The 23,579-nt window shown below is 37.9% G+C and overlaps 1 protein-coding gene across 3 annotated transcripts in view; it reads right to left on the bottom strand.

Moving 5' to 3' along the window:
• The window catches only part of NEK11 (NIMA related kinase 11), a 269,267-nt gene that overhangs the window by 165,906 nt on the left and 79,782 nt on the right, over positions 1-23,579 (bottom strand). For all 3 annotated transcript variants that reach the window (XM_030330176.1, XM_030330179.1, XM_032594670.1), the window contains 2 exons: positions 19,569-19,633; positions 18,236-18,362 (listed from right to left, as the gene is read on the bottom strand). In XM_030330176.1, coding sequence (XP_030186036.1) covers positions 18,236-18,362; positions 19,569-19,633 — 192 coding nt within the window. The remainder of the gene's footprint in view (positions 1-18,235; positions 18,363-19,568; positions 19,634-23,579) is intronic.

Raw genomic sequence — 23,579 nt, 5'->3', positions numbered from 1 at the left:
AAGAAAAAATAGACCATGGAATGAAACAGAGGGCTCAAAAACAGATCCACACAAATTCAGTCACTTGACTAATGCAAAGACAAACTGCACTATGGTAAAGAAAAAAAAATGATCCTTTTAACAAATTATGCTTGGCCAACTGAATACACATATGGAAAGTAATATATGTGGACTACTATCTCACACCAGACACATGCACAAAAATCACCAATTTTTACTATGAAAAATAAGATCATAAAGCTTGTAAAAGAAAACAAGAATATCTTGCTGATCTGGGGGCAGGCAAAGACTTCCTAAACAAAACATAAAAAAACACTGGCAGTAATGTTATGCACTGATAAAATGGACTCCATTGTAATTAGGAACTTCTATTCATGAAAAGACACCACTAAGAGAGTGAAAAGGAAGAAACAGAGTAGGAGAAGACATTGCAGCTCAAATATTCATCAAAGACTGGTATCCAGAACTGGTTAAAGTTCATTAATTTATTAATTACAACTCCTACCAATCAATAAGAAAAAGGAGAGAACCCAATGGAAAAATAGACAAACGACTTGAAGAGACGCTAAATGGCCCCAAATCATGAGACGTTTGACATCATCAGTCATCAGAGAAAATGCAAATGAAAAGCACAGTGCAGCACCACTATACACTTTCACCGTAAGAATTGGTGAAAATGAAAAAGACAATATCAAGTCAGTACTTGTTACACTATGAGAAAAGTTTTCTTAACAAAAAGAGAGGGGAAGGCTACACATTACTAGTAAAATATAATCATCAAATTGAATCAAATGCTTTTATTTGGGTGGATATGTGTAAAATATTTGTGTGTTATCAACTCTGCCCCAATATGCTGACTTATTTTCCCCAAAGAAGAGTCTAATTTGAACCTTGAGAATGTTTAAAATAGTAGAGCTACAGGTCTATCAAGATTTGCTAATTCTAAACTCTCATTGTATCAGTGAGAAAACCAAAACTCAGAGAAAGGAAGTAATTTGCCCAGAAAGGTGCCATATTAGATCAGCTTGTTTGGTGTTGGTATTGTTCTCATTCAATATATCTTAAAAATATTTTCTAAAAAATTTACACTCACTACATACACTCTGCTATGTAATCTAATGTACATGTAGTAATTTTAACACTGAAAAAAAGGAATGAAACTCACAGGTCTAAGTGTAGAAGGCTATCAATCACTCAGCACCCACATACTCTTCTGAGGATTTAATTCAGCTCCTTCTGTGGGCTCAGAGTCTTCTTCAGGCCTTGGGTTAAAAGCACAACAAAGCCAGATAATCTCTCCTGGCTCTGATAGGTTGAAACGGCTGGATGAAAGCAACAATCTCTGACACAGGACATTTTGAGCTGACTTGGGAGCAGACTATTATATTATCTCTATCAATAATACAAATGGTAACAATAATAATTGTAATCAGAAAAATACTAGCTGAGGGGCGCCTGGGTGGCTCAGTCAGTTGGGCGACCGACTTCGGCTCAGGTCATGATCTCGCGGTCCGTGAGTTTGAGCCCCGCATCGGGCTCTGTGCTGACAGCTCAGAGCCTGGAGCCTGATTCACATTCTGTGTCTCCCTCTCTCTCTGACCTTCCCCCATTCATGCTCTGTCTCTGTCTCTAAAATGAATAAACGTTAAAAAAAAATAAAAATATAATAAAGAAAAATACTAGCTGAAATTTTAATAGTGTTTACTATAAATTAGGCCCTATTCTATATTCCTTACATATATTAACTCATTTAATCATTCTCATAACAATCCTAATGAAGCAGAAACTATTATTATCACTCCCATTCTTCAGATGAGGAAACCACAAGATTAGGTCAATTGTCAATGCTTCCATATTGAGTAGCTGGTGGAACTGGGATTGCAACACAGTTTGTCTGGCTCTAGAGACATGAAGTCTATGCCATCCTGCCTCTCAATGCTGTATTTCTGATCATTAAGGGCTCTTTTGAATTGGAAATCATGGCTAAACCAATGGAAGACCTTCAGGCAGGGGCTGATTTCCCAAGCTTACTTTGGGTTCCACCTGGAACCATAATTCATCTTCAGGGATCCCTAGGGCCTAAGACAAGCCATGCAGGGCATCAGACCATGGCAAATATAGGGCATACAAACAATGAGATCCTCTTTGGCAAAAGGAAAGGAAGGTAGGCAAGTTTGGCTTTTGTTTTTCTGTTGCTTCTCATGGAAAGGGAGTTAGTGGTCTATTAAGTACAGTGAGTTGATCATGAAGTCAAACTCTACTTTTATGGAGACATAACTCTACCAAAGCCACATTTGATGGATATACTAGGGTTATAAAAAGCTGTGTAATTATCTGGCTAAACAGACTATAGAACAATTAGATGTAGAGACTAACTTAGTAATCAATTAATTTTGATACAAGACTATTCTCTTTCTTGGAAATCCTCTCAGCTTCACTAAAGGCATTCTGTTTTCCATTCACCTGTCTCATTTTGATCTAGTGAGATTTACTTGCACTTGAGCACATGGAAGAGTGACTTGTAAAAAGGGACCTTCCCTGGTCCCTGTGCACCTGCCTGCAATAGATATAATCTGATTACACACACCACCAGGACACTTTGGGCAAAAGATTTTTGATTATCCTGTTACAAGTTTTTTTTTTTTAAGTTTATTCATTTTGACAGAGAGAGAGAGAGAGAGGGAGACCACAAGCAGGGAGGGGCAGAGAGAGAGGGAGAGAGAGGATCCAAAGCAGGCTCCAGGCTCTGTTCTGTCATCACAGAGCCCAATGTGGGGTTCAACTCACAAACCACGAGATCATGACCTGAATCGAAGTCAGATGCCCAACTGACTGAGCCACCCAGGCGTAGCTATCCTGTTACAAGTTAAAATTTATCTACTATATATACATTTTATTCTAGTAACTATACATCTGTGTACCTATGGTTTTAATTTTTTTCCAATTTCCAGCTAAACATTTCTAATGGGAATAATTATATAATCTTGAACTCATCAATTCCATCCTTTTTGAAGATGTTTATCTTACTTGACTCCCAGTCTTAAATCTGGCAGTGAGGAGGTGGTTGAGGGGAAAGTAGAGGGCAAGTTGAAAAAAAGAAGGTGCATTTTATTTAGAACTCTATGATTTGTATTCCTTTTTTTTTCCTCCAAAAGATAGCTAACTGTGAAGAAGTAACCAAATAAATCCCTGAAGGAGGAAATTTAGCAGTGAAAGGGAAATCTGGGATCAGGTGCGTGTGAAGCAAATTACACCTGAACTCCATAAACTCACCATCTGTCCAGCTTGACCAGAACTACCCAAAGGATTTCAGGAGCACAGGTTGATAATGAATTGCAAATGAAACTCAGACATTGTCTTGTCTCAAGGAATTAAACTTACCCTTTGAAATCTGTCCAGACTCTGCAAACAGAAACCTATCCCACCATAGCAATGCATGACTCTGGTTGGGGCAGCTTTACTGATCTTTTAGATACTTTTATTTTACATAATTGATGATCATCCTGATATCTAGAAAAGAGTACACAGGGGCGCCTAGGTGGCTCAGTCATTTAAGCGTCCAACTTTGGATTTCAGCTCAGGTCATGATCTCACAGTCCTGGGGTCTAGCCCCACACTGAGCTCCATGCTGGGCATGGAGCCTGCTTAAGATTCTCTCTCCCGCAGCAGACCTATCCACAGAAACTTGGAAGGCCAGAAAGGAGTGGCAGGATATATTCAGTGTGCTGAATCAGAAAGATATGCAGGCAACAATTCTTTTAATTTTTTTAATGTTTTATTTATTTTTAAGACAGAGAGACAGAGCATGGGTGGGGAGGGGCAGAGAGAGAGGAAGACACAGAATCTGAAACAGGCTCCAGGCTCTGAGCTGTCACCACAGAGCCTGACACGGGGCTCAAACTCACGAACTGTGAGATCATGACCTGAGCCGAAGTTGGACGCTCAACCATCTGAGCCACCCAGGCGCCCCTGCAGCCAAGAATTCTTTATCTAGCAAGGCTGTCATTCAAAATAGAAAGAGAGATAAAAAAAGTTTCCCAGACAAACAAAACTTAAAGGAGTTTGTGACCACTAAACCAGCCCTGCAGGAAATTTTAAGGGGAACTCTCTGAAGGGAGAAAAGATGAAAAAAAAAAAAAAAATATATATATATAGATATAGATATAGATATAGATATAGATAGATAGATAAATACCAAAAGCAACAAACATTAGAAAGGACCAGAGAACACCACCAGAAACTCCAACTCTACAAGCATCATTAGGACAATAAATTCATATCTTTCAGTACTCACTCTAAACGTCAATGGACTCAATGCTCCAATCAAAAGACATAGGGTGACATGGGGCGCCTGGGTGGCGCAGTCGGTTAAGCGTCCGACTTCAGCCAGGTCACGATCTCGCGGTCCGTGAGTTCGAGCCCCGCGTCAGGCTCCGGGCTGATGGCTCGGAGCCTGGAGCCTGTTTCCGATTCTGTGTCTCCCTCTCTCTCTGCCCCTCCCCCGTTCATGCTCTGTCTCTCTCTGTCCCAAAAATAAATAAACATTGAAAAAAAAAATTAAAAAAAAAAAAAAAAGACATAGGGTGACAGAATGGATAAGAAAACAAGACCCATCTAGATGCTGTTTACACGAGACCCACTTCAGACATAAAGACACCTTCAGATTGAAAATAAGGGGATGAAGAACCATCTATCATGTTAATGGTCAACAAAAGAAAGCTGGAGTAGCCATACTTATATCAGACAATCTAGACTTTAATATAAGGACTGTATCAAGAGATGCAGAAGGGCATTATATCACAATCAAGGGGTCTATCCACCTAGAAGACCTAACAATTGTAAACATTTAGGCACCAAATGTGCAAGCACCCACATATATAAATCAATTAATCACAAACATAAAGAAACTCAACGATAGTAATACCATAATACTAGGAGACTTCAACACCCCACTCACAGCAATGGATAGATCATCTAATCAAAAAATCCACAAGGAAACAATGGCTTGGAATGACACACGGGACCAGATGGACTTAACAGATATATTCAGAACATTTCACCCTGAAACCGCAGAATATACATTCTTCTCCAGTGCACATGGAACGTTCTCCAGAATAGACCATATACTGGGGCACAAATCAGTCCTAAGTAAGTACAAAGAGGTTGAGATCATACCGTGCATATTTTCAGACCAGAATTCTATGAAACTCAAAATCAACCACAAGAAAAAATTTGGAAAGGTAACAAAAACTTGGAGACTGAAGAACATCCTACTAAAGAATGAATGGGCTAACCAAGCAGTTAAAGAGGAAATTAAAAGTATATGGAAGTCAATGAAAATGATAACACCACAACCCAAAACCTCTGGGATGCAGCAAAGGAGGTCATAAGAGGAAAGTATATAGCAATCCAGTCCTTCCTAAAGAAGGAAGAAAGATCTCAGATATACAACCTAACCTTACGCCTTAAGGAGCTGGAAAAAGAACAGCAAATGAAACCCAAAACCAGCAGAAGACAGGAAATAATAAAGATTAGAGCAGAAATTAATGCTATTGAAACCAAAAAAACAGAACAGATGAATGAAACCAGAAGCTGGTTCTTTGAAAGAATCAACAAAATTGACAAACCACTAGCCAGTTTGATCACGAAGAAAAAGGAAAGGACCCAACTAAATAAAACCAAGAATTAAAGAGGAGAGATCACAACTAACACAGCAGAAATAAAAAACAATATTAAGAGAATATTATGAGCAATTATATGCCAATAAAATGGGCAATATGGAAGAAATGGACAAATTCCTAGAAACATATACACTACCAAAACTGAAACAGGAAGAAATAGAAAATTTGAACAGACCTATAGCCAGTAAGAAAATTGAATTAGTAATCAAAAAACTGCCAAAAAACAAGAGTCCAGGGCCAGATGGCTTTCCAGGGGAATTCTACCAAACATTTAAGGAAGAGTTAACACCTATTCTCTTGAAGCTGTTCCAAAAAATAGAAATGGAAGGAAAACTTCCAAACTCTTTCTATGAAGCCAGCATTACCTTGATTCCAAAACCAGACAGAGACCCCACTAAAAAGGAGAACTATAGACCAATTGCCCTGATGAACACGGATACAAAAATCCTCAAGAAGATATTAGCCAACTGGATCCAAAAATACATTAAAAAATTATTCGCCACGACCAAGTGTGATTTATACCTGGGATGCAGGGCTGCCTCAGTATCAGCAAAACAATTAACGTGATTCATCACATCAATAATAGAAAGGACAACAACCATAGGATCCTCTCAATAGATGCAGAGAAAGCATTTGACAGCATCCTTTCTTGATAAAAACCCTCAAGAAAGTAGGGATAGAAAGAGCATACCTCGAGATCATAAAAGCCATATATGAACGACCCAATGCTAATATCATCCTCAACGGGGAAAAACTGAGAGCTTTCCCCCTGAGGTCAGGAATAAGACAGGGATGTCCACTCTCACCACTGTTATTCAACATAGTTTTGGAAGTCTTAGCCTCTGCAATCAGACAGCACAAAGAAATAAAAGGCATCCAAATCGGCCAGGAGGAGGTCAAACTTTCACTCTTCACAAATGACATGACACTCTATATGGAAAACCCAAAAGATTCCACCAAAAAACTGCTAGAATTGATTCATGAATTCAGCAAAGTTGCAGGAAATAAAATCAACGCACAGAAATTGGTTGCATTCCTATACACCAACAATGAAACAACAGAAAGAAAAATCAAGGAATCGATCTCATTTACATTGCACCAAAACCCATAAAATACCAGGAAAAAATCTAATCAAAGAAGTGAAAAATCTATACACTGAAAACTAAAGAAAGCTTATGAAAGAAATTGAAGAAGACACAAAGAAATCGAAAAAGATTCCATGCTCCTGGATAGGAAGAACAAATATTTTTAAAATGTCAATACTATCCAAAGCAATCTACATAGGCAATGCAATCCTTATCAAAATAACACCAGCATTCTTCACAGAGCTAGAACAAATAATCCTAAAATTTGTATGGAACCAGAAAAGACCCCGAATAGCCAAAGCAATCTTGAAAAAGAAAACCAAAGTGAGAGGCATCAAAATCCCAGATTTTAAGGTATACTACAAAGCTGTAATCATCAAGACATTATGGTACTGGCACAAGAACAGACACTCAGATCAATGGAACAGAATAGAGAACCCAGAAATGATCCACAAATGTATGGCCAACTAATCTTTGACAAAGCAGGAAAGAATATCCAAAGGAAGGAATAAAGACAGTCTCTTCAGCAAGTGGTGCTGGGAAAACTGGACAGCGACATGCAGAACAATGAACCTGGACCACTTTCTTACACCATACACAAAAATAACTCAAAATGGATGAAAGACCTCAATGTAAAACAGGAAGCCATCACAATTCTCGAGGAGAAAGCAGGAAAAAACCTCTTTGATCTTAGCCTCAGCAACTTCTTACTCAACACGTCTCTGGAGGCAAGGGAAACAAAAGCAAAAATGGGACCTCATCAAAATACTGGGACCTCATCAAAATAAAAAGCTTCTGCACAACAAAGGAAACAATCAGCAAAACTAAAAGGCAACCGACGGAATGGGAGAAGATATTTGCAAACGACATATCAGATAAAGGGTTAGTATCCAAAATCGATAAAGAACTTATCAAACTCAACACCCAAAAAACAAAGAATCCAGTGAAGAAATAGGCAAAAGCACGGATAGACACTTCTCCACAGAAGACATCCAGATGGCCAACCGACACATGAAAAAATGCTCCACATCATTCATCATCAGGGAAATACAAATCAAAACCACAATGAGATGACACCTTACACCTGTCACAATGGCTAACATTAACAACTCAGGCAACAACAGATGTTGGCGAGGATGTGGAGAAAGAGGATCTCTTTTGCCCTGCTGGTGGGAATCCAAATTGGTGCAGCCACTCTGGAAAACAGTATTTTCAGTCCTCAAAAAACTAAAAATAGAACTACCCTAAGACACAGCAATTGCACTACTAGGCATTTATCCACGGGATACAGGTGTGCTGTTTCAAAGGGACACATGCACCCCCATGTTTATAGCAGCACTATCAACAATAGCCAAAGTATGGAAAGAGCCCAAATGTCAATCGATGGATGAATGGATAAAGAAGACGTGGTGTATATATATATACAATGGAGTATTACTCGGCAATCAAAAAGAATGAAATCTTGCCATTTGCAACTACGTGCATGGAACTGGAGGGTATTATGCTAAGTGAAATTAGTCAGTCAGAGAAAGAGAAAAATCATATGACTTCACTCATATGAGGACTTTAAGAGACAAAACAGATGAACATAAGGGAAAGGTAACAAAAACAATATAAAAACAGGGAGGGGTACAAAACATAAGAGACTCATAAATATGGAGAACAAACTGAGGGTTACTGGAGGAGCTGTGGGAGGGCGGATGGGCTAAATGGGTAAGAGGCACTAAGGAATCTACTCCTGAAATTATTGTTGCACCATGTGCTAACTAAACAGATGTAAATTTTAAAAAATAAAAAATAAAATTAAAAAAAATGATTCTTTCTCTCCCTCGCTTTCTGCCCCTCCCCCAGACTTGTGCTCTCTCTATCTCTCTCTCTAAAAGAAAGAAAGAAAGAAAGAAAGAAAGAAAGAAAGAAAGAAAGAAAGAAAGAAAGAAAGAGTATACATAATTTAAGCAGTTGAATAGAGAGTAATATAAATTTAATAAAAGAATAGTGGGATTTGCTTTAGTGTGTTGTACCCTAAATGAAAATGTGTAGTGAGGTGGAGTTGAATATCAATATAAACTTTATCTAAATAAAATGAAAGACACTGGACTCCTTAAACTAATACTTCAGAAGCAGTATTATATAACAACCATTTTATAAGGGCCTAACATATCCCAGAACCTCTATTAGTTCTCCCTGAGCTTTAAGATGCATACAAATCACCCAGGGATTTTGTTTAAATTTTGATTCTGTGGCACAAAAACAGACACACAGACCAATGGAATAGAATAGAAACCCCAGAACTAGACCCACAAACGTATGGCCAACTCATCTTTGACAAAGCAGGAAAGAACATCCAATGGAAAAAAGACAGTCCCTTTAACAAATGGTGCTGGGAGAACTGGACAGCAACATGCAGAAGGTTGAAACTAGACCACTTTCTCACACCATTTACAAAAATAAACTCAAAATGGATAAAGGACCTAAATGTGAGACAGGAAACCATCAAAACCTTAGAGGAGAGAGCAGGAAAAGACCTCTCTGACCTCAGCCGTAGCAATCTCTTACTCGACACATCCCCAAAGGCAAGGGAATTGAAAGAAAAAGTGAATTACTGGGACCTTATGAAGATAAAAAGCTTCTGCACAGCAAAGGAAACAACCAACAAAACTAAAAGGCAACCAACGGAATGGGAAAAGATATTTGCAAATGACATATCGGACAAAGGGCTAGTATCTAAAATCTATAAAGAGCTCACCAAACTCCACACCCGAAAAACAAATAACCCAGTGAAGAAATGGGCAGAAAACATGAATAGACACTTCTCTAAAGAAGACATCCAGATGGCCAACAGGCACATGAAAAGATGTTCAGCATCACTCCTTATCAGGGAAATACAAATCAAAACCACACTCAGGTATCACCTCACGCCAGTCAGAGTGGCCAAAATGAACAAATCAGGAGACTATAGATGCTGGAGAGGATGTGGAGAAACGGTAACCCTCTTGCACTGTTGGTGGGAATGCAAATTGGTGCAGCCGCTCTGGAAAGCAGTGTGGAGGTTCCTCAAAGAATTAAAAATAGATCTACCCTATGACCCAGCAATAGCACTGCTAGCAATTTATCCAAGGGATACAGGAGTACTGATGCATAGGGGCACTTGTACCCCAATGTTCATAGCAGCACTCTCAACAATAGCCAAATTATGGAAAGAGCCTAAATGTCCATCAACTGATGAATGGATAAAGAAATTGTGGTATATATACACAATGGAATACTACGTGGCAATGAGAAAAAATGAAATATGGCCTTTTGTAGCAACGTGGATGGAACTGGAGAGTGTAATGCTAAGTGAAATAAGCCGTACAGAGAAAGACAGATACCATATGGTTTCACTCTTATGTGGATCCTGAGAAACTTAACAGGAACCCATGGGGGAGGGCAAGGAAAAAAAAAAAAAAAAAAGATGTTAGAGTGGGAGAGAGCCAAAGCATAAGAGACTGTTAAAAACTGAGAACAAACTGAGGGTTGATGGGGGGTGGGAGGGAGGGGAGGGTGGGTGATGGGTATTGAGGAGGGCACCTTTTGGGATGAGCACTGGGTGTTGTATGGAAACCAATTTGTCAATAAATTTCATATATATATAAAAAAAATAAAAAAAAATAAATCACAGGAAATATTTGGCATGGGAAAAAAAAAGAAAAAATAAATAAATTTTGATTCTGAATATTTGGGGGAAAGTGGCAACTACATCAGAAGCATAGTTTCTGCATCTTCCTTAAATTCACATGGAAAGCAGAGCAGCTAGATAGCAAAACCAAAACAATGACCAACATTTTCAACAAAGTTAGGTGCCAAGGTGTCCCTTGAAACCTAGAAATACAAGGAAGTGGAGACAAACCACAGTCACCATGTGACCTGCAGAGTATCAGCATCTTTGTGAGAAGAAGCAGAGGGAATCAATGGAGCAACTGAAGGACCCCATAACAGAAGAACTTCAAAATGGCCCCAAATTACTTACTGAAAAGCACAGTAGACCCATTCAAGAATAGCTTCTGAAAGTATTAGGGGATCTGCCCAATCCAAAAGCTGCATGAATGCAAGAAAATCCCAGGGTAAGCCCCAAAGGGTCTGGAGCAGAATATTCCAGGACTGTCCAATACAATTTTTTGCAATGTCAGAAATATTCTATGTTTCTGTACACAATAACCAGTAGCCACATGTGGCCACTGAGCACTTGAAATGTAGCTAAGGTGTCTGAGGAGCTGAATTTTCAAAAGAATATTTATTTTTTTTAATGCTTATTTATTTTTGAGAGAGAGAAAGAACACGAGTGTGGCAGAGGCAGAGAGAGAGGGAGACACAGAATCCAAAGCAGGCTCCAGGCTCTGAGCTGTCAGCACAGAGCCTGATGTGGGGCTCGAACTTGTGAACCATGAGATCATGACCTGAGCCGAAGTCAAACGCTTAACCGACTGAGCCATCCAGGCACCCCTCAAAAGAATATGTAAAAGCAAAGGTGAATGTATTCTTTCCACCCTATCATCCAAATATACTATCATGTTTGCGGGAAGACTCACAAAAATTTAGAAGTAAAGTTTGGGTGAATTTCATCTTGTACATACCAGCTCTTTTTAATTACTTTCTTCCATCATTGAGCACAATGTTTGAAAGAAGATCATCTGCTCTTCCTCCTGTGTGGTGGTCCTATGTCCTCCACACCATAAAAATTTGGCCAATGGAAGAACAGAAGATGGAAGCAACAGCAAGGGGAGAGAGGAGGACAGGGAGATCACAGTGTGGTTGAGGAGAAAATGAAAGGGAAATGTGTTTTTCTTTTGCATCTTTAGCTACTCTTGGGGTCATGATCACAGATTCCATATAAACTATAAAGTTTGGGAAATGAACATGGGCAGTGTTCAAAGTTGGGGTGAGAAGGTGGATTGGCAATGGAAATGATGATTCAAGTATTCCTCCACTGCCGATTGTTATTCACTCAGCCGCTCCATAAAGGCTGGATACGGCAACAGCCTGCACCGCTTCACATTTTGATGGAATGGCTGTGCTCCAACTGCTTTAATCATCTCTGGTAGTTTCCATCGGGTCTTTTAAGATGGACAGAGCATTAGGAGTATGGAATATATGAAATTAATACAAGGCCTGCCTATCTCCCTTCTTTAGGTTCCATCAGCCTCTCCCTACTCCAGTCTATTTTTTAACACTGTTTAACAGAGGAAACAGATAAATAAAAATGTTTAATTCCAACAGTAAGGCCTTGGGGAGAACAGTTCCAAAGTGGTGGCATCATGAGGAGCTCAGCAGACCCGCTCCTTAGCAAAACAGCTGTAACTAGTGAAAATTACCAAAAACCCCCAACAATTTAATGTCACTGAAAATTGTCTTAAGGGCATACTGTAAATGAGGAGACATTTATTCAAAAAAATCTATTAAGTCTCTGTAAAAACAAGAGTTTGTGGCACCTAGCCACTCCCTCAGCTTAATGTGATAAAAATTTCACTCTGAGCAAGTGTGGCCGAGAAGATGGGGTTCCCCCTTCCTCCAGAAACCAGTCATGGGCTTGGATATCTCTCCAGGAGGAACAAGCTTCCGGCATTTCTCATCTCCCCAGCTTTGTTATACAGATTAAATGCCAGGTGAGTGTAACCAAGACAGTAATGGCTCCTTTCCTCTACCTAGTTCCTACTAGTAGAATGGGGGCTCTACCCCAGGAACAGCAGACAGAGAATACTGGGGTGCCCTGATTACCTTTGCTCATGGGGTAGAGGTTCCACCCCAGAAGAGGCAAGCCAAGAGAGAGGCTACTGCCCCTGGCCAGTACCCTGCTCATGAGCTGGAGTGTCACTCTAAGAAAAGTGGGCCATGTCCCTACTTCCATCTCCTGAGCAGTGCTCAGATATTTTGCCTAGGGCTAAGACAGGCCATAATAAGAGAGGGTTCAGAAGCTCTCCCCAAAGGGACTGATTTTATTTGGAACAGAGTGTAGGAAATTTAAGCCTAAACTCCACTCTCAGAAATGATGAAGATTTTGGTGGCAAGCAATTAAGAGGAGATTGGCAGTTTCATGAGCACAATAAGCTACTTCACCAGAGAAAATCAGGGAAAGAGATAGTTAAAAATATCCAAATTTCAAACCTGAAAGACTGGCCTCAAAAACTACATCTGCAAAGAGGCTCAAATTTAATTGGAACAGACTGGAGAGCAACCTCAAGGCATTGTTGAAAATAATAGAGCAATAAGTTCGCAATTAGTTAAGGCTAACAACTGGGTGTAATACCAGCAGAAACAGCTCAACAGAGAGATAGGGAAAGGGACAGAGAGCCTTTCTAAAACCACGGTCATTCCAATGCTCACTGCACACGTGCCCAAGGCTATACTCTTTGAGGAATGACACTAGAGGTTTCACATTGGAAGGGAAATAGGTTTCAGTAGAATAATCAGGTATGTCACTAAGTGAATAAGGAAGCAAACAATAGCAGGGCACCTGGGTGGCTCAGTTGCTTGAGCACACAACTCTTGATATTGACTCAGGCCATGATCTCACAGTTCATGGGATCAAGTCCCATGTTGGGCTCCATGTTGACACCACAGAGCCTGCTGGTGATTCTCTCTCTCTCCCTCTCCTTCTGCCCCTCCCCCACTCATGCACTGTCATGCTGTGTCTCTCAAAATAAATAAATAAACTTAGAAAAAAAAAGAGAGGCAAACAATAGCAAGCTTCAGAGAGGCGGGAGGAATGCAAAGAATATTCAGAGTTGATACAATGCATTATCTAAAATGTTCAGTTTTCACTAATAATGAGATATGCAAAGGAAAATATCCATATACAGAGAGGGAAAGCAGAAAATAGAAACTAACTGAGAGATCTCGGATATCAGATTTAACAGACAAAGACTTCCAATCAACATCATTAATATGTTCAAAGAACTAAAAGAAACCATGTTTAAATAAGTAGAGTATGATATAAATGTGACACCAAATGAAGAATATCGGTAAAGAGATAAAAAATTATATTAAAAAAAGCACCAAATAGAAATTCTGTAGTTGAAACGTACCATAAGTGAAAGAAAAAAATTCACTACAGGGGCTCAACAGTAGACTTTAACTAGCAGAAGAATCAATGAACTTGAAGATAGATAGATATTATACAATCTGAAGAACACAGAGAAAAATTAAGAAAAATGAATAAAGCCTTAGAGAAGTGTGGGAGACCATGAAGCACACCAACATATGCATAATGGGAGTACCAGAAGGCAAGGAGAGAGAGAAAAGAGAAGAAAAAATACACAAAGAAATAATGGCTGAAAACTTTTCAAATCTGAGGAAATACATCAATCTATATGTCCAAAGTATATATCCAAAGTAGGATAAATGCAAATCCACACCCATATACACTGCACCCTAAAAATGCTTAAATACAAAAACAAAGATAAAATCTTCAAAGAAAACATTAAATAATGCTTAATAAACATTACTGGTTGAAAAAATGATTGTATCCAAGTATAGAATACTATGCAAACATTTAAATGATATGTAGATACATTTTGTTAATGCAGAGCAATATTTCCTTTTGCTAAGTGAAAAAAAGCAGGTTGTAAAATTATAAACTGTATGATTTTTTTTTGTAGTGACAAATACACTTATTTGGATAAAGTGCTTAGCACATTAACTGTCAATCACAGAGTAAGCACTCGATAGACAATTCTGGTTCTGTTGCTGCGGTTGTATTATGACCTTTAGTAAAACTGACCAGGCTGGATATTATCTCCAGATTTTACATCAGTCATTTCATGCTAGTCATTGAAAGCAGGTATTAATATCCAAATCTACTGCACTTGACTGAAATGTTTTCCTACTTCGCTTCTGTTGGGTGAAAATAATGACACCAGTTGTCACTCCCTAGGAAGGCATTCCTTGCCTAACAGCTTAGTTCTAAATCCACACAAGAATTTCTCAGACCATGGGAAGGTGAGAGAAATGGGCTCTCTTGCTCCAGAGCTTCCTTCACCAAGATGGAGCTGTTGGCTGCCAGCTACTTGCAGGCCCCACATTAGCTACACGCACTGCTGCCAAGTTGGCCTTGGTTTCCTCAATCCTTCACCAGAAAACAGACTCGTTCTCCACCCTGGCCCCTTTCCCTGTCCAGTTTGGGAACGCTCTCCTATGAGGATACTTTCTTAGTTCTGGTAGATCAGGCAGGTGCCAGTTCTTTGTTTTCTTCTACCTGTAGCTAAGCCTTGTCTGACATTTCTGCCCAACATCACTAAAGTCTGACTTAGAGTGTGAACTAGACTCCTACCATGTCTCTTAAGCAGCCAACCCTTGGAGCAGATCTCTGAGCAAAATCCTGAGAGCTTCGCATTACACTCTGATACCCCTACTATGCCCACCATCATTCCCTCCACTAAAATTGTCCAAAGAACATAGGGGCACAAGATTAAAGAGCCATCTGGTTGCCTTTCACAAGAGAGATAAGTCCAACAATGAAATATTCTGTTTCTTTTCTGTTTAATTATAGAACCATTATTCCAATAGTATTGTCCTTTATTTGTTTCTCCTACCAAAACAATAAATTCTAACTATTCAAAGTTTAAATCAGTTTAAAGAGCTGGCCTAGGAACCCAACTCCTATATTATATTTTTTCTGTGGGGGAGAAGTGTTCAGCAACTGCTTATACAAATCAGCAGTGTTCGAAGTACTGTTCTCAATGAACCTAATTATCCTAACCTTCCAGTGTTTATAAACTTTTGGAACCTCACCCACTTTTAAGAGAGAGACTTCTCTTTACTTGATTGCTATAAATAAATGAATCCCAAAAGGTTTAACAGATTGCAGAAAGAGGATAAGGTTACAATGGGCAAACATTAACAGATGAAATATAATTAGTAGTATACCAATTCTTCATTAAGTATTATAGATATCATAAGTATAGCTATTAGTGTTAAAACAAAACACCTGTCAATTATTCACAAGTATTTCCAATTATAAGAAAATATTCCACAGTAAACATATGCTACACACTGACATTCGGAAAACAAATTCTCAACCCCATTCAATCTATTTTTTCTGAGTGCCTCCTAAAGATTACTCATCACACTTATGTATATGCCACTATAATTAATAGTTCTCTGCTATTCTTTCCACTTTAGGTTTGGCAATAGAAATTTCATTACCAGATAAGCCTGTTTTGATTCAGATACAACTAAGGTAATTACCAAATTCATAATAAGGTGGTTATTTGGGGTCAGGGTGATGATAAGTCCTTAGCTTGTACTTGCTGAATAGTTAATAATATCTGCAAGGAGAGCTGACCTAATGCTCACAAAAAATACATTAAAATTCTCCTGCATTTTTATATTTGGGAGGTTTTAGGTTTTTTTAAGTTTTGTCTGAGACAAACACCATTTTTATAAGCTTAAAACATTATAGCAATACTATTCTTATTATTCTATAGCCCTGTAATTCTGATATTCTTGATAATTCCTATATTCTTTATGATATTCCTATAATTCCCATATTAGGAATATTCCTATAATTCTTTATGCAATACTGATATTCCTATAATTCTTTTGCAATATTAGGAGCAGGGTTTTTTTTTTAATGTTTATTTATTTACTTTGAGAAACACAGTGTGAGTGGGGGAAAGGCAGAGAGAGAGAGAGAGAGAATCCCAAGCAGGGTCCCTGCTGTCAGCACAGAGCCGGATGTGGGGCTCACACTCATGAACCATGAGATCATGACCTTAGCTGAAATCAAGAGTCAGATGCTTAACTGACTGAACCACCCAGGTGCCCCTAAGAGCAGATTGTAAAAAAAGAACTACAATAGACCCAATGAAGACCAAAAGAACTGTGTGCTTTTTACTCTTCCGTCTGTGGGTCCTGTTGCCCAAGTTTCTGAGGAGACATACATCTGATTCGGCAAGCAGATGTAGATACCCGACCAAAGGAGCCAGCCTTCTTGCTACATGTAATTCCAAAGGCTTAGCAATAGGCTTCATAAATTAATTTATTCTTAATTCAAATGAGAGGATGTAACATCTTCCTGACGTACCATGTAATTTTAATTAGGAAGAAATTATAGATTTGAACCTATTTTTAAAAGTCCAAATAATAAACAAAATTAAGTGCAAAGAGAGTTGTAAATATGCAACCCAAATCCAATCCAAAGCCCAAGATTGATCTTCTCGAACTGAAGAAAGCTACTCAAAAAAGAGCAAGAAGACTTCCTAAGGGGCATCTAGTAGTAGATGCTCGATAAAGCAAAATCTAAAGAAACTCATTCCCTGGAACATACCTTTGTGGTTTTTGTTTATTTTGTGTTTGTTTTGGGAGGAGGGTATTAGGGGAAGGTTATGATAGAGGAAAGATGGTAGGTACATTGGAAAAGACCATCAGGGTAGAAACGGGCTAACAATGAAAAAATAAAAACCACTGAAGAATGTAGAAATGAATAATCACAAGAATGAACTGAAGGGACAGGATGGATGGCTATCTGCCATAGCCAGACCTAATGTTGACAGTGTTCTCTCCCACTTGGGAGGCACCAGAACAAGAACACAAGTAATGACCCTTGTGAAAATCTAAAGTCATATCCACTGTTGTGCTTACTTTTCCCTAGCTGCAGGAAAGGTAACTTTCTGCTTTATCTTCTTTAGAAGAATGAAGTAGACATAATCTTTCACAATGCTCATCTTTGAAAGCTCAGAAGTACTTAAGTTGATTTGCATACAATAATTATTTACTTAATTAACAGGCTCTCAACTAGATTGTCCTTTCAACCCTTAACAAGCTGAAAATTATATGATTCCTCTTCAAAGAGAAGAGATTTTCCCTAAATAGGATCTATTGCTAACAATAGAATACAATTTTCCACCAGGCTTCTGTACTGAGATTTGACTGGTTCCATGACAAAGAATGAGAGATTCCTTTCGTACAAGAGCACATATAAATGGAGAAATCTCAGATGCATCTATCATTGAAAACCCAGACATTTTTTAATTTACATTTATTCTTAAAAGCTAGTATCTTCAGTAAAAATTCTTATATGCAAGAAGAAGAAAAAAAAATAAAGCTGTACATTCTCCACAGAAGTGGAAGCTAATCTTAAATAAAATAAAGCACAGTGTTTAAGATTATAACCACTTTATATAATAGGCTAGCAGAAATCTATCAACATTTAATGTTTATGATACATTAAGAACTTTCCCTTGTGGTTCAAGAAGAAAAAAATCCAAACTAACCAATTAACCTGTAAATAAAGAGAATTTTTGAAATTAATATAATGAAAATAGCAAGTTCGAAATGCAAAAAAAACTCTCCTTTACTCTGGTCAAAGAATGACTCATACTTCAAAAATAAAGTGAGTGGATGTAGCAAGTAAATGAGCCTAAAACCAAAATGCATTGTTCTCTCAGTGCAGCAGATGTATACGTCATCAGGACTAGCCCACTGCCCACTCACCAGATGTCCGACTTTGTGTTGTAACCTTGGTGTTTCAGAGCCTCTGGACTCATGTAATGAGGAGTTCCAGTTAAAGTGGTGGCTAGATCACAGGATCCCATTAGGAGTCGAGAAACTCCAAAATCCCCTTGAAATAAAAATTAATTTTTACAAATACTTTAAAACAATGAAAACCAGCCTGGAAATTAACAACTGTCTAATTTGACAATTTTAAATATGCAATGACTCATACCGTTTTAAAGGAAAAGAGAAGAAAAATAATATCTTTTAAATCACACAATGCTGGTGAATAGTTTTAAAAAACATAGCCTTAGGGGTGCCTGGGTGGCTTAGTCAGTTAAGTGTCTGACTTTGGCTCAGATCATGATCTCACGGTTTGTGAGTTCCAGCCCCGTGTCAGACTCTGTGCTGACAGCTGGGAGCCTGGAGCCTGCTTTGGATTCTGTGTCTCCCTCTCTCTGCCCCTCCCCTGCTCACATTCTGTCCCTCTCTGTCTCTCAAAAAGAAATAAACATTAAAAAAAACCACATAAACACAAAACATAGGCCTTATAGGAGAAATAAGACTTTGAGCCAGAAAAGCTAAAACTTTTTATTTCTGGAATTATGGAGAACCAGCAACTTGAAACAAAAAGCTATTTCAGGTCTGAAATAACAAACAAACAAAATTATTCTGGAAGGGCTGAATATAATGCTCTGCAATTGCACCTGAGGGGGGAGTGTTTGTTCTTCATTTACAATAAAGAAAAAATTTCATATAAAAGACCTGAGACTTTTGAAGAACACGACTATAAAAGTTTGAATCTATTAGCTTCTCTTTACTCACCTAACTAGTTACATGCTTTTATGCTTTCCCTTTCTAAGAACATCTGACAGGAATATTAAACAATCCAGTAACCATTATGAATGGAAGCATGGTTCTGAAGAACTAAAAATTAACAAATCTATTATATCAACATTTTAATTATCTGTGATAACTGCCAGTTGCTTGTGATAAAATAAGTGGAAAACCTGTACTAATTAATCAAACTAGTAAAACAAGTCTAACTACTTGCAAAGTGCCTGGCATGGAGTAAGAAACTCAAAAATTATTAGTTCAATTATCAAGTACATAGCAAATGTCTTACACTTCAATTTACATCAGATACTTGGAAACAAAATAATTGGGACTTTTGGCCTCAACCAAGAAAAAACAAAAGTTTGAGAAGTTAAAAATAAGCCAGAAATTATTCTAACACTTCTAGATACGATATACTTCAATGTGATATATTTATTGATAACATCTAGAATATACTCTCCCATGTTTCTGGAATACATATTTTAAAAAATCTTACCAATTTTAAGCAGATTATTTTTCAGAAATATATTCTTTGATTTCAAGTCTCGATGAAGTATCCTCCTACAAAAAGGCAAAAAAAACAAGATATAGAATTTCATGCAAAATATAAAATTTTTTATTTCTAACATAAATAATATATATAGGTATATGTGAAGTGATTCACACATAAATACATATTCCCATAGATATGTCTTACAATGCTTAAAAGCTACAAATCCACAGCATTTTCTAGTTCCCCTAAGGAAATAAGAGTTTAAAAAACATTTTTTAAGTGAGCAGAACTTGTAGTTGGGAGAAGAGTGATGTGGTTTAAACTCTTTCAATAGTTCACTGTGTTTCAAATTTTATTGTGTTTCTGTAGCTGATATACATAGTACTGTATGTACTAGCCATACACTTAGTGGACAGACCAGTTATCATAAAGTTTTACAATCTACTATAGATAATCTATTACATATTATATGTTATACTTACATATAACATATTTTTGTAGAACATATAATAGTTTCATATTCTAGAAATATTATATATATATAAACTATTATATGTATTAAATCAAAATGTTCAGGTTTTATGTGTTTGTGGAAATAATAATGCTGATGGTGATATTTAATAATAGATAACATTTATTAAGTCTGACTGTATAAGCTAGCAATATAAATTATGTCAGTTAAGACTTTTGTTTCCAGAATTATGAAGAACTAGACAACTTGAAAACATTTACCTAAGAAACACCTAAAAACGAGTCATAAAGTGTACAAATATCTTCACATATGCACAGCCGAGCCTACAAGAAAATGAAACAAATTCCTGAGGCTTTATACAAAAAGAATACTGAAAATCCGAGTGGGCAGTAGGTACCGATTTCTCAGCTGCCCCAGGGGGTGTGCTAAGGTCAGCAACCAATGGGCCAGTTTTAACGGCCTCATAGAAATAAGAGCCAAGACCTTGAGTCCATGTAATGTGGAGACCCATTAGTGGTTTGTACCTTAACTGAAAGGATGACCCAAGAAACACTGACTCACAAGTAAACAAAATGACAAAAAAGTTTATCTGTACAGGTCTGAACTCTGAGTGGTAAAAAAAAAAAAAAGAAAGAAAAAAAAATCTCTTTTTTTTTCTGTAACCATACCTCTCTGCTCACTCACATTTGGGATTCAAATATGCAATAGCTGTATGGCTTCAGAAATCCCAAGCCAAGAAATTAACATAAAAATTGGTTCTCAGCTGCTTATACCCTCTTGGGGCATCTACCAGAAGCAAATGCAAACTAAGAGTCAGCAGATAACACACACTAAAATTATACCCCTGAGATTTTCAGATAAGCCAGAAGGATTCAAACTCTGAAATAAGTTTATTTTAAGAGATTAAAATCATAAAGAAAGGAATAGAAAACAAAATAGAAACAGGATACTATCCAGAAAAAGATGATGCTGATTTGAAAAACAACCAGATAGAGGGGCGCCTGGGTGGCTAAGTCAGTTAAGAGTCCAACTCTTGGTTTTGGTTTGGGACATGTTCTCACGGTTTCTGAGTTTGAACTCCATGTTTGGCTCTGGGTGCAGATCCTGCTTGGGATTCTCTCTCTCTGTATCCCTCTGCCCCTCCCCACTCATGCTGTCTCTCTCTCTCTCTCTCTCTCTCTCTCTCTCTCTCTCTCTCCCTCAAAATAAATAAATACACATTTTAAAAAAGAAAAAGAAAAAAAGAAAAACAACCAGATACAATTTCTAGGGGAAAAAATGTGATTGAAATTAAAAACTCAAAAATAAAACCTCAGCTTCAGCTATGATGGAGTAACTTTAACACTAAGTCTCCCACTTTCCATAGCTGTACAGAGAACACTGAAAAATTTAAACAATGTAAAATCTGAGTAAAATTTAAAAACAACAACAGGTCTTTGAAGACATCGGAGATCAGCTAAGGCAAACTTAGGCAGTCAGCACCTGAGGAGCCAGACCCTGGAGAAAACGGAAATGCTGTGAGGTGAGCCCAACACTTGAGATTGTGTGTTCCTCTCAGGGCAGTTGACAAAAACAGAATGCTCTAGGCTAGAGCTTGCAGCACGTTCCCTTGGCTTAGAAGACAAAAATTATAGTTCAAATCTACCAAGGCAGCTAGGACTTGAGGGGGAAATTTTCCAGTAAAAAAGGGAACAAAAGAGAAGTGAGTGACATTCTGCAAGGCTTTTACCCTTGAGGCACTTACTGAATCCTAAATTGTTAGGGGAAGACAGTAAGGAGAAGGTGGCTGCTAAGAGGTTAAAAACTAAGTAGAGCTTTAAGTAGATTCACAAAGATGAGGCTGGGTCTTGGAAACCTTGAAGGACTACTTCTTAGATACTGGAACAAGACCAGCCTTCACAAAGTCTCAAACCAGCCTTAAACCAACTCAGTACCCAATTAGTTCAAGGTGATCTGCCCCTACTATAACTACCACCCAGAAAAACATTAGATCCTCTCCAGAAGAAGATAATACCACCCAACATCTCTACACTATTTCATATATATTGTCCACCATTCACTCAAAAACCAGCAAAAGAAAGTAGGGAGAGGAGAAAAAGGTATGTAACAAAATACAACGGTAGAAATACATTCCCTATATTGTTAATCACAAAGGATTCAAATCATGAATTAAAACACAGAGAAACAGGGCGAAACTAGTTTTTAAAAACTGATATGAAGAACTTAACAGAAGACCATGGGGGAGAGGTAGGGGGGAAAAGTTACAGAGAGGGAGGGAGGGAGGCAAACCATAAGACTTAAATACTGAGAACAAACTGAGGGTTGATGGGGGGTGGGGAGGAGGGGAAAGTGGGTGATGGGCATTGAGGAGGGCACCTGTCGGGATGAGCACTGGGTGTTGTAAGGAAACCAATCTGACAAATTATATTTAATAAATAATAATAATAATAATAATAATAAAAATTAAAAAATAAAAACTGATATGAAGAACACACTTTTTAAAAAACATTTTTTAAGTTTATTTATTTTATTTTGAGAAAGAGAGAGCACAAGCAGAGAGAGAGGGAGAGAGAATCCCAAGCAGTTCTGCACTATCAGAGCACAGCCTGATGTGGGACTCGAACCCATCAACTGCAAGATCATGACCTAAGCTGAAATCAATAGACACTTAACCAACTGAGCCACCCAGGTGCCCCGAAGAACATCCTTTTTTAAAAAACATAAGGACAGAGGTTGAAAGCAAGAGGACAGAAAAGATATTCCAGGCAAAAGAAAGCTGGTAAAAAGAAGTATTAGGTAAATTAAGGATAAAGAGTATCAGTACATAATGAATAAGCCAATAATTTATTGGGAAAATTTTTAAATTCTGTACTTGTGTGCAACTTATGACACAAGCTTAAATACACTATGAAAAGTAAATATTAATAGAACTTTAAGGAGAAATTGACAAATCCACAATCACAAGGGAAAATTTAACATATTTCCCTCAGTAATTAATAGATTCAGTAGAAAAAAAATTAATAAGGATATAGACTTTAACAAATATATACATATTTGTTATGTATATATACATATGTTATGTATATACATATCTGTGGACCATATAGTCCACACATTCTCTGGTCTCAATGAAGTTACGTTAGAACCCCATCAGATGCTTAGAACAGTGCCAGGCACTGGCAATGACTGATCAAGACAGACAAATTCTCTGTGTTTATGAAGTTTTCTGGTCAGGTAAATAGAAAACAACTAAATGAGTGTGTGTGTGTGTGTGTGTGTGTGTGTGTGTGTGTGTAGTAGTGTCAGCTAGCTTAATGCTATTAAAACAATAAAGCACAGCAAGGAGCTAGAGATTAACCAGGGTAAAGAGGTGCTAGTTTAGATCAGGTGGTCATGGAAGGCCTTAGAGAAAGTGACATGGGACAGAGATGTGAATGAAGCAATGGAATGAGCCATGGTTGTGGCGGTTGTTACCATTACTGCTCATATTTCTACTGTTATTGTTACCACCAATATATCAAAAAGGAAAGTCTGTGTGAGGC

The sequence above is a fragment of the Lynx canadensis genome, chromosome C2 (assembly GCF_007474595.2).
Source record: "Lynx canadensis isolate LIC74 chromosome C2, mLynCan4.pri.v2, whole genome shotgun sequence".
Classification (NCBI taxonomy): Eukaryota; Metazoa; Chordata; class Mammalia; order Carnivora; family Felidae; genus Lynx; species Lynx canadensis.
The sequence above is the reverse complement of the archived record's forward strand: the minus strand, read 5'-3'. Positions and strand labels throughout refer to the sequence as shown.